A 12,470-nucleotide genomic window follows, 5' to 3' on the forward strand; every position below is an offset into this window, starting at 1 on the left:
TATTTTCTCCCAATTCCTTATCAATCTTGCCTTTTTTGCTGGTTGTGAGGACAATTTACATAAACTTTCTGAGATGAAAATGCTGCATACCCTTAGTACCAAAACATTAAATGAAGTTTATTGGCTTCTGCTAAGGTTTTCTACTTTATAGCACCATATATTCTTGTACGTGTCTCAGTTGCTCTGTAGGGCAGACATGAAATATATAAAATGAAAATAACATGTTTTGCAAATATTTCACTATTCTCTACATAGGTGCAATATATATATATATTTGTACTTTTCTTTCTTTTTTTGTTATTATGTTCATTTAGGCAACATATAGTACATCGTTTTTGATGTAGTGTTCAGTGATTCATTAGTTTTGTATAACACCCAGTGCTCATCACAACATGTGCCTTCCTTAATAATCATCACCTGGTTACCCCATCCCCCCACCCCCCTCCCTTCTGTAACCCTAATTTTGTTTCCCAGTTTCCAGAGTCTCTTATACTTTGTCTCCCTCTCTGATCTTCCCATTCAGTTTTCCCTCCCTTTCCCTATGGTCCTCTGTGCTGTTATGTTCCACATACAAGTGAAACCATATGATAATTGTCTTTCTCTGCTTGACTTGTTTCACTTAGCATAATACCTTCCAGTTCCATCCATGTTGATGCAAATGGTGGGTATTCATCCTTTCTGATGGCTAATTGTCTATATGACATTGTCTATATGAATCACTTCTTTTTTATCCATTCATCTATTGAAGGACATCCCAGCTCCTTCCACAGTTTGGCTATCATGGGCAAAACTGCTATGAACATTGGGGTGCATGTGCCCTTCTTCCAAGTGTTTGAATTTCTTCCAAATTGTTTCTTGTGATTGAGTTCCAGTTTCAAAGCATTATGGTCTGAGAATATGCAGGGAATAATCTCAATCTTTTGGTATTGGTTGAGACCTGATTTGTTACCCAGTATGTGATCTATTCTGGAGAAAGTTCCATGTGCACTCAAGAAGAAAGTGTTCTGTTGTTTTAGGATGGAATGTTCTGTATATATCTATGAGGCCCATCTGGTCCAGTGTGTCACTGAAAGCGTGTTTCCTTGTTGACCTTCTGCTTAGATGATCTGTCCATTGCTGTGAGTGGAGTGTTGAAGTCTCCTATTAAGGTATTATTATCCATATGTTTATTTTGGTTATTAATTGGTTTATATAATTGGCTGCTCCCATGTTGGGGGCATAGATATTTACAATTGCTAGATCTTGTTGGATAGATCCTTTAAGTATTATATAGTGTCCCTCTACATCTCTTACTACAGTGTTTGGCTTAAAATCTAATTTGTCTGGGGGTGCTGAGTGGCTCAGTCGGTTAAGTGGCTGCCTTCGGCTCAGGTCATGATCCCAGGGTCCTGGAATCGAGCCCTGCATTGGGCTCCCTGCTTGGCAGGAAGCCTGCTTCTCTTTCTCCCACTCCCCCTGCTTGTGTTCCCTCTCTTGCTGTCTCTTTCTGTCAAATAAATAAATAAAATCTTAAAAAAAAATAAAATCTAGTTTGTCTAATATGAGAATTGGTACTCCAGCTTTCTTTTGAGGTCCATTGGTGTGGTAAATGGTTCTCCATTCCCCTCACTTTCAATCTGGAGGAGTCTTTAGGTTCAAAATCAGCCTCTTGTACAAGACAGCATATGGATGGGTCCTGCTTTTTTTATCAAATCTGAAACCCTGTGTCTTTTGATGGGAGTATTCAGCCCATTATATTCAGAGTAACTATTGAAAGATAGGAATTTAGTGCTATTGTATTGTCTGCAAAGTCCCTTTCTGTAGATTTTCTCTTTCATTCTGGTCTATGTGCCTCTTGGGGTCTCTCCTCGCTAACAGAATCCTCAATATATCTTGCAGGGCTGGTTTGGTGGTCACATATTCTTTCAGTTTCTGCCTGTCCTATAACTCTTTATCTCTCTGTCCATTCTGAATGACAACCTTGCTGGATAAAGTATTCTTGGCTGCATATTCTTCTCATTTAGTACCCTAAATGTCTTGCCAGCCCTTTCTAGCCTGCCAGGTTTCTGTGGATAGGTCTGATGTTATTCCATAGTTCCTCCTTCCATATATAAGAAATCTCTTCCCCCTAGCTGTTCTCGGGATAGCTTCTTTGGCTTTGCAAGCTTCACTATTTTATGGCAGGGTGTTGATCTATTTTTATTGATTTTGGGAGGGGTCTTCGTGCCTTTTAGACATGAATGCTAGTTTTCTTCCCCAGATTAGGGAAGTTCTCATCTCTCATTTGCTCAAATATACCTTCTAGTCCTCTCTCCTCTCTTCACCCCCTTGGTGATCCCAAAATTCTGACATTGCAATGTTTCATGGCATCATTAATCTGTCCAAGCCTTTTTTCATGGACTAGCTTCTTATACCTGTTTTCCTCAATTTCCTTCCTATCAGTCTGTCTATGTCACTTATTTTCTCTTCTGCCTCACTTACCCTAGCTATTAGAGCATCCAATTTAGACTGCCTCTCATCTATAGCATTTTTAAGTTTGGACTGATTGATCTCATTTTTGCCCTTAGAAATTCTATATTGTCACTAATGCTTTTTACAAGCCCAGGTGTTGACTTTATGATTGTTAGCCTGAATTCTATCTCTGACATCTTGCTTATATCCATATCCATTAGTTCTGTGGCAGAGGACATTGTGTCTGGTTCGTTTCTTTGTTGAGAGTTCCTCTGTCATTCTGTCGAGGGATGGCTGAGCAAATGAACAGAGTCCAAAATATCAATCATGACCCAAGAAAAGGCACCCTAGAAAAATTCCAAAGTGGTCAGAAGCTACCAGATATGCAAACAAAGCCAAGATGATCCAAAACAGTTAAAAAAAAAAAAAAAGTGGGGGGAACTATAATTTCTCAGGGTAGACAAGGCAGGGTGATCTGCCTGTTCCTGATTGATTTTTGGTCTGTTTTGGAAGACACTATATCCGCAAATTGCAAAGAAACCAGCACTTATATATATATATCAAGATAAAATTGAATAAAGTGCAAAAGGGACTAGTATGGAGCATAAATTTATAAAACAGGACATAAATCTTTAGTTAAAAAGTAACTTAAAGACATAAGTTGGGAAATAATCTATTTGAAACGGGAATAGGGTAAGAAAAAAAAATTTTAGCCTGAAGCATAAATGAGTCATGAGGAAACACTTGGAGCTCAATATATTATTTTCCCCTGGCACTGGAGTTTTACAGTCCTGTGGGAAATACGGTTGTCATTCATCAGTTTTCCCAATTTGTCTTCTGGGGTAGGGGCCTTCTACTCAGCTTCTCAGGCATCTTTGTCTGAGTGGAGTTGCCGCACCCCTTGTTCCAGGGTTGGGCTTATGGTGAGCTGGTTGTCTGTGTGGCTTTTGTTCCTTTCAGCTTTCCACTTCTCTTCAGAGGGTCAGAGCAAATATGGCCGTGCGGGAATCCCTGGCCCAGAGCCACAAGGTCGTGGTTCCTTTTCTTCAATAAACCCTCCAGGTCAAACCATCTCCACTTCTGTGTGTACCAAACTCCACAGCTTTGCCCTATCTGCACCCGCTTGCAACTCTCCTGAGGGAATTCCAGGGACCTGCGAGCGTCTCTGCGTTTTGTGCCTTTCCAGTTCCAAGTGGCCGTGAGCTCATGTGTGCACCCTCTTCTGCAGCTCCCAGGTCGCAGCAGGGTGCCGCTCCAGTGTCTTTCGGGGGCCAACTGCCCTGAGAGCTGTTGTCCTGTTGTGGGCGCAAGCCATTTCCCATCTCCTCTGCAATGTTAAAGAGCCTGCACCTTCTAGTCCTTTTCAGGGTGTGCAAAGAGCGGCACCCCGCTACCAGCCCAGCTCTTGGTTTATGGTGACTGGAGCTGAGTCCCTTCCTGGCTTGCTGACCATAACCAGTCTCCCCGCTCCACTGCTTGGGCACTCCATCAGTTCAGGCTCCCCCATGTTTTGAGCCTCCTGGAATCCTGAGACAATGATCCCCCTAGAATTCTGCTCTACTCATCCCCTGTGCCCTTTTCAGAAAGGGATGTCTCTCACTGGAGATTTCTAAGGGTTCCGATTTTAAGCTCCACTGTTTTATCATTCTCCCTCCATTTATCTCCCGGTATTTCACCCAGAAGATTCAAGGTTCCACACCTCCTGCCTTGCAAAAAGTAGTCATTTTTGTGCTTGAAGAGATCCACATAAATCTCACATCTCAGGTTGAATTCATGTGTTCAGAATGGTTTGGTAGATATCCAGCTAAATTCAAGGGACCAGATGAAACAAGGTCCCCTACTCTGCAGCCATCCTGAGGACCGCCCCCCCCGATCACATAGGACCATTAAAATAACTTTCTGGTGACATATTCTTCACATTATGTAGATATTTTGTTCTCTTAACAAGGATGTTATTACTAATGCTTACTATGTTTTGTTATTTTAGGATTTTCATTAAGCAGCCTCCTACCCAGTTTCTACAAGTGAAAATCAAGTCAGTCATCTAAAAATCTCACAATTTCCAAACAAGAGGATTTAGAGTCTTCTGTTTCCATTAAAACTGAATTTATGGTGGTGATAATCTGGGTTAGATTGTGTGGAAACAAAATGACAGTTTCATTTTTTTCTCAAAAAATTCTGTAGAATGCATAGAAAATTTTTAGATTTGTTAAAGTTTTACATTCTTTGCATGGTCAATGTGTTAAACTTGCAATATAAATTATTGGCAAAGTTTTTGCTATCTGGCCTCTTTTGCAAATTTGAGAAATTGCTGTCTGCTAATCCATTTTTAGGCAAAGTTGAGAAAACTTTTAACTGGTTAAGTGGCCTACTGAATGCCGTTTAGATAGGTCACAGTAGATTATTACATCATTATGTAGTGTCTATTTCTAGGTTTTAATCCCAAGGTCTGCCTTCTCTCCTTTTACTTAGATGGCTTGTGAGGAGTTTAGTTCCACTTGCATAAAGGGAATGGAAATGTAATTTCTTGAAGACTTTTACAGAGCAAATTACAGCAGGATTGTGCTGTGAAAGCATAAAAAGGAAGTATTTTAAATGTCTTGCTTAAATAAACCATCCTGTCTGATCACTTGAGAGAAGGCGGTTCAGTGTATGAAGACACTTTAAGAATATCCTATTTCCTTCTCTTGTGCTCATTTATTTTTTCACATAGGATCTGTTCTCCAGTTTCCTGAGTATATAAAAGTTGCCATTTCTAGGAATTTAGTATGTTTTTAGCTGAAAAAATTATCCTTGAATGCTTGCTTTTGTTTAACACAGGTCTTCAAAATTGTAATTATTTCATCTTAACTTTAAATTCCTGTTCCTTTCTATGGAACATCAAGACTTCTAGAGGCAGGGTAGATGGCTTTGTTTTCATCAATACTAGTTGTTTCTATTGAGTCAGTTTCTCCCCTTTCTATTCTGCACCAAGATCACAACCTTGTAGTCAAATGCATTTACATAACAAGCCCCCAAAGCTCAGATACACAAAGGGACCCTATAATCTCAAATATCGTATTGAAACGATTCTACAGCAGACTCTCCTTTGGGAAGTAGTAAAACAGTTTGTATAAGTATTACTTTGAAAAATAAAATAATCCGTTCAATCATGCTCATTTTGTTCATATTTTTAGTTTTTCAGATCCTTTTTCCTCTAGTATTCAAACAACACTTGTTAATATCAGAGACAAGGAAAATTTACAAAGTATTTTCCTTATGTGCTATGTAGGCATATCAGAGACTTGAATTTTGAGTACTGCGTACCCATTTCATAATGAGTAACCAATGTCAAATAACAGAAAAGTTTAACAACTAAAGGCTAGATATTAATATTCACAGATAAAAAACTCTAAAACTTTTCTTTGGACTTTCTTCAGGAACTAAGATTTAGGATAACCACACAATAAATATGTGGTTTTATTTTTATCATCATATACATATACAGCAAGAGAAAACCTTTTAATGTAAAAACTGAGAAAGTGATTAAAAATAGAAAAGCAGAAAGGTTAATACCTTTGATTTCACTTACCTTGCAGGTTTTCTGCTGTTCTGTTAGAACCACTGACCATTACAAAAGAGCCATACATCAGACATATATCATACTTAGGTAGAATAAGCTAATATAAACATCTATTATAATGAAGAACAGTGGCTGAGACAAGATTGATGTTAATTTCGATCTTGTAAGACAGTACGGAGATAGGCAATCCAAGCCACGTATGGTAGCACTTCAACAAAATTGTACAGCGACCCAGGCCCCTTCTTTCTATGTGATTCTCTTCAGTAATGTTGCCTCTTCTGGAGAGTTCAAGATGTCTCACTAGCAGATCCACTTCCAAGCAACAAGCTCAAGAAAGGGCAAAAAAAGTCACACCCCTCACATTTCACTGGCCACAACAGTCAATGGCAAGGGACACTAGGAAATGGAAGTCTTTGTTACTACAGGCATGTGCCTAGCTGAAAATCAAAGGTTCTATCAATAACTATGTGAAGAAAGGTCACTAGGGAAAATTGGTGTTCTCTGAACATATCTCATGTAGATATTAGCATAGTTAGAAATACAAGCTTAAAAATCATTCTACTGGGAACATGGCAGGATTTACTAGCTGACAACTACTGTTCTGGGTTTTCATTTCTGAAGTATTGATTACTTCCATCATTCAGTCACCAAAAGCAATGACATGCAAAACACTGTCTAAGTTTCCAAGGTTATGTTTTATTGGTATAAAACCAAAATAAGGTGATGTAATGGTCTGGTCTGCCGGTTAGCTATACAGAACTAGGTGAAGAAAAGGATTTTCTCTTACAATTTCTTCATTGAGGGAAAAGGAAAATTATTTTTTCCTTATGAAGTAGTAAAATACCGATTAGTCTTGGCAACTTATTTGACTAAGAAAATTTTGGGTACTAGAACAAAAATAATTTTTATCAAATAAGTAAAAAGTCAGTAATAATTTTGTTATAGCTTCTGAAAAAATTTGCAAAACTGTAAAGCAGAGAAAGATTTCTCAAGCTATCCATGTATTTTTTCCTCCATTAAGGGAGAAAAAAATGTCTTCATGATTTTGCTAAAAGATCTAACAATGCAGAGGTAGTCATGGAATGTCTTAAATCTCCATCCTATTGATAAATCCTTTCAATCTTCCTATGCAGAAGACTATTTATAAAAAGTCACATTACACAGCAGCTACACAACCTGGTACAATACAGCCATAATCAGGGTTGTGCCTCATTATGGAAAAGTTCTCAATTCTGTTTGTGTTTTGTTATATACGAAGTTGTCCTTCATCTAACTTATTAAAAACTACCCCTAATATAATCTTTAGTCAGAGCTACAAAACTGATACATGTAGTTATTATTTTTTTGAAATACACACATCCCAGTTTCCATTTTCTAGGAAAGACAGAGCCCAAAAATTATATATTGTGAAAGCCACTTTACAGGAGGCTTTATTTAGATGACCCAAGATGAATCAGTGCCATTATTGTTGTATAGCTGTGAAACAGATCATCATCCTTTACCTCATTACATTTCTTTAATATAAAGTTCCCAGTGACTATGCGATCGCATCCAATTTCTCCATTTCCAAAGAAGCCAAATAAAGGAACACTAGGAAAAAACTTTCTGAATGCATCAGCTTCAACATTCCCCTTGGCTCTATAATACTGAAAGCCCCTGCCAACACATGCAAACATGAAGCCAATGGTATTCCGTTCTGGAATGTTGGCAGCTTTAAGGCGCTGCATTGCAGCCTCAACGGTCTTCTCGTCATTGACATCTTCGTTGAGTAGCACAGTGGCACTCTGGATTCGGTGTCCACTAAATGACAGTCCAACTACACCAGTGGCATCAATATCCAGAGGGTGTCTGGAATTAAATCAGAATAGTGTGGTGATACATCATAAAACAAAATATAAACTCAAGTGTAGAAGAAAACTCCTGATTCACTGGTTAGGAGCTGCTGCCTTTAAGAGCCTACACCCAGTCTAAAGCTAAGGCTCACCTTTCCAGATAAAAGCAGTGTAATAGGGATTAAAAATTAAACTATGAATACATTTAAAAGAATGCAGGGAAGCAGATCTATGAAGAAGTAAGCAACTATTTTTTGTCACAAATTCGAGGGGCAAATGCACCTCCACAAAGATTTCTGACAACCATCCTGGGTTTTTAGAAAAGATATAAAGTATCCTTAAACCTTTCTCACTTTCTTAAAGGAATCTTAAAAATTTTATTCATACGCAAGGGTGATTATCTGTTAAATAAAGTTTTCTGGTATTATTTACATGTTTGGTATCTTTCTCCCCCTTATCTCGGCTGTCACATTCTAAAAAAGATATATTAGATATTTAATCATGGACGATAATTTTATTAAGAACCTGTTAACTCCAGAAGTTTTAGCTTTAAATGTTGTTTGGTCCATAAAGAAACAAGATTCCATTGCTGTGTCTTATTTATTACTTTCAGCCTAGAATTCAGCTTAACCTAAAGGTAAAAAAATGTTTTGTTTATATTTGCCTGTTTTTCTTAAGGAAATATTTTATCCTTACTGAAGAAAACAAAGTGTCAAAGTTATAAAGCATAATACAGTGAACACCTACAGGAGAAAAACAAATACCTTATTATTTCTATCATGTTTACCAACATGTGAGTTGATGAAATGGGCAAGATTCACTGGGCTAACAAGAAACTTAACTCAAAAAGCTTAAGTGACTAAGATAATAAGGCTAGCTTAGTAGCAAAACCTGTTTCTGAGGAGAATGGACCTTCTGAAGTCCACTGCTCCTTTAACTTTATTACAATTACTCTTTGGCCTACCATTGCAACATGTATTGTCAATTTCTTGCCTCAAAGAATGACTTACCTATCTTTTTTTTTGGCAAGGTGGTATGTGGACACTATTAAAATGGAGCTTTGATTTACTCAATGGCTTCTCTTACCCACTGACACAGTGGGAATTTAATTTAATTTTAATTAAAATTAATGTGTCGTGTCAAGGCTAACAATTCTTGAGGGATATTTCCCACAATAGGTATAAAAAGATGATGTACAGACACCTGATCACACTAACAGGCTTGCATGTCAGACGCTGTATGTCTGGCCTGAGTGCGATTGGCATTTCAAAGGTAAATGAGGTATTAAGTCATCACTGCCGTATTGTATACAATTTAGAGGTAAAAGCAAAGACACAGAAAATCAGGCAAGAGGAGAAATAATCCCCAGGTAATCACTGAGAATTATGTGTATTTATGTCTGAAATCCAATGTCTGATATCCTACTGCTTAGAATTCAGTGCACTTGCTTTCCTCGCTTCTTCCTCACTGGTAGTCCAGGGACCTCGATTTAGCTACAGGTAACCCTTGAACAACATGCGTCAATTACATGTGGATTTTTCTTGGTAAGTACAGTACTGTAAATGTATTTTCCTTATGATTTTCATAATAACATCTTTTCTTAGCTTTCCTTCTTGTAAGAATACATATATGTGTTAATTGTTCATGTTATCAGTATGGCTTCTGGTCAACAGTAGGCTATTAGTAGTTAAGTTGCTGGGGAGTCACAAGTTATACATGGATTTTCAACTGCGCAGGCATTGTTCAAGGGTCATTTGTATTTGCTTTCCATGATCCCTGATCAGCTGAAGCTGATCAATCAGTGGAGACTTCCAGAAGGGAAATTTTAACTGGGATGATTTACACTGCTTTTAAAGACAATGATCTCTAACATCTGTTGCCATTTCACCACTCTAGTATCCAAGCACTAAACACAAATAGAGTGAGAAATGAATACTAGTGTTTGCAGGAAGTATCTGGGGATGAGAGGTTTTCATTTTCCTACTTTTGGATATTCATGTCCGCTTAATTAGCTCAGACTCAAAAAATACTACAAACTCTTTCAAAATGGAAAGGGAGTAATGGCTCCCAAGATAACTGAAGCAAGTATTATTCATCTTCGAAAGCAAAAGCCTTAGTAACAAAATCAAAAAGAAGCTTTCAAAAAGATCTAGTAAACATTTCCCAAAATGTGTGCCAATATACCAACAGGCATGCAAGATGCTCCACAGGTTTGAGAACTGTCATTCCCTCTCTAGAGGATTTCTATAGCACTGGGCATATCAGAGCCTCTAAGAAGTTTTACCATGAAGATTCACTGTTTAAGCATGTGTTTCCTTTAGAAGAGAAAATAGAACTACAGAGAAGTGATCACTGCAGTTGTATAGAGTACAGAGCTGTCAGGGGAGATACCAATAGACAATGTTGAAAACCAATTTTGAGTATGAATCCAATTAAGAGTAAGTTATTAGAAGACAACATAAAGATTCATTTAACTGTAAGCAGAATTATGTGGAGTATTATAAAATGGAATGAACCATTAGCTTAGCAATTCTGTAAATGGGTATTTTAAAAAACCCAAGGTAAGAAAAACCTGACAACATTTCTGGTCATGTATAGGCGAAATCAGAAGCACATGAGACATACTTGTCAGAGGTCAGTGATGCCAGGTTGTCTACCTGGCCTCCAGCCAAGATGACGTTCATATCACTGAAATGGCTGATGACTCGCTGCAGATAATTACTGGCTCCTGCTTTACAGCAATTATAGCCAAATACCAGGACCACACGAAGCTCAGGGTTATCTAAAAGGCCTGCAGAGAAAAGAAGAGCAACAATTAAAGATAGCCTTCAAACAGTTATATCAAATTTTATTACAATTTTATTTTCTATATTTTTGCAAAATGAAATGTTTCTGTTAATGACTTGCACTTCTAGTTATGTGCAGTTTAGTGCTGAAGCTATCCTGTTTCCTTTTTTATTTTTTTTTTTACAAACTTTAACACTGTTCAAAATGTTTGCTGCAATTAATTTTCCTCATTAAAAAAATGAAACGGCTATTTGAAAATAATACAACCCACACAACACAAATTAGGAAGCAGCTATGGGACTGAGCAGCACCCGTGGTGGAGCTTGATGTAATCGCTATATAGGCTACCACCTGGAATGAAAGGGAATGCTGGTTTACACAGAACGGAGTTAGCAGTAGTGATAAAGATCTGGAGAAAACAGAAAAGGTGCCAACCACCTGTAGTGTGTTTAATGGTGGTCCCCCCAAAAATATATCCACATCAATGTGGAACCCATTTGGGAAAAGGGTCTTTGCAGATGTGATTAAAGATCTTGAGATGAGATCATCTGTTATTATCCAGGCAGGTTCCATAAATACTATGATAAATGTCCTTAGAAGAGATATACAAGAGACACAGACATAAGAGGAGGCAATGTGACCACAGAAGCAGAGACTGGAGTGATGCAACCAGAAGGACTATCAATAGTCACCAGAAGGTGGAAGAGATAAAGAAGAGATTCACCCTAGAGCCTCCAGAGGGGGTGCCGCCCTTTCAACACCTTGATTTCAGACTCTCGGACTGTGACAGAATACATTTCTGTTGCTTTAAGTCCCTAAGTTTGTGGTCATTTGTTACAGCAGCCTCAGGAAACTGATACATCATGAAAATACATATAGGCCCAATGCACCTTTTCCAAGAAAGGGGGTGGGAGTGAAGATGGATTTCAAACTCTTTCCAAAGCAAGAAAATGTTCAATTCTGTACCATATGGACAAAAGGAGCTTCCACTAGGGGGCGATATAGCCCAAAAGGAGACCTGCTGTACTCCTGCACTCCCTCACAAACTCCCCAGCTTTCACCTGAGCCTCTGGGCACTTTAAGACTACCAATTTGAAATTTTCTGGCATTATCAAATTCATAATTGGAAAGGAACAGAAAAAAACCCAACACCTAACCCACACTCCTGTTTCCACTGAGTGAGTCACATGACTTCCATCTTGACCTAAGGTGAAGGTCATCAGAAATCAGTCTCATGCAGCACCTGGGTGGCTCAGTCGTTAAGCGTCTGCCTTCGGCTCAGGTTATGATCCCAGGGTCCTAGGATCGAGCCCCACATCGGGCTCCCTGCTCCACGGGAAGCCTGCTTCTCCCTCTCCCACTCCCCCTGCTTGTGTTCCTGCTCTATCTCTCTCTCTCTCCCTAATAAAGAAATAAAATCTTAAAAAAAAAAGAAATCAGGCTTATTAAAGAAACTGAGGTGCGGGGCAGGGGAATGACTAATTACTAACACCAAATAATGGCTTATCAAGGGACACTTCCACTGGTCCACTTTTAATTCTCTACACAATAAATCACTGATCTGGAGAATGAAAAGGATATTTCTATACAAATCCAACACTTTCATGATACCATATACCCTAAACCATTACTAAAAGATCTTTTTTCCCCACAAAGACCAGAGCAGCACATTTGGAGAGAATGTTTTTTCTTTTCTAAAATGAATTTTCAGAGTTGGAAGAGGGCTGTGGGATCAATTGTCTAGTCTTACTTTACAAGTAAGGGCTGCTAATCCCAGAAAAGTGACCAGCCCAGGAGAGTAACATGGTAGGCTCTAGATTAAAACCCATACCTTCTCTCAGAGTTTTAAGTTTCAGAAA

General features: G+C 38.4%; 1 protein-coding gene across 7 annotated transcripts in view; it reads right to left on the minus strand.

Annotated features, from left to right (window-relative positions):
- Nucleotides 1–6,670: 6,670 nt before the first annotated feature.
- The window catches only part of FBXO22 (F-box protein 22), a 29,937-nt gene continuing 24,137 nt past the window's right edge, over nucleotides 6,671–12,470 (minus strand). For all 7 annotated transcript variants that reach the window (XM_073877431.1, XM_073877432.1, XM_025884423.1 and 4 more), the window contains 2 exons: nucleotides 10,450–10,615; nucleotides 6,671–7,840 (listed from right to left, as the gene is read on the minus strand). In XM_073877431.1, coding sequence (XP_073733532.1) covers nucleotides 7,423–7,840; nucleotides 10,450–10,615 — 584 coding nt within the window. In that variant the 3' untranslated portion in view covers nucleotides 6,671–7,422. The remainder of the gene's footprint in view (nucleotides 7,841–10,449; nucleotides 10,616–12,470) is intronic.

The sequence above is a fragment of the Callorhinus ursinus genome, unplaced genomic scaffold (assembly GCF_003265705.2).
Source record: "Callorhinus ursinus isolate GAN/ISIS: 27379988/994484 unplaced genomic scaffold, GSC_fseal_2.0 scaffold25, whole genome shotgun sequence".
Taxonomy (NCBI): Eukaryota; Metazoa; Chordata; class Mammalia; order Carnivora; family Otariidae; genus Callorhinus; species Callorhinus ursinus.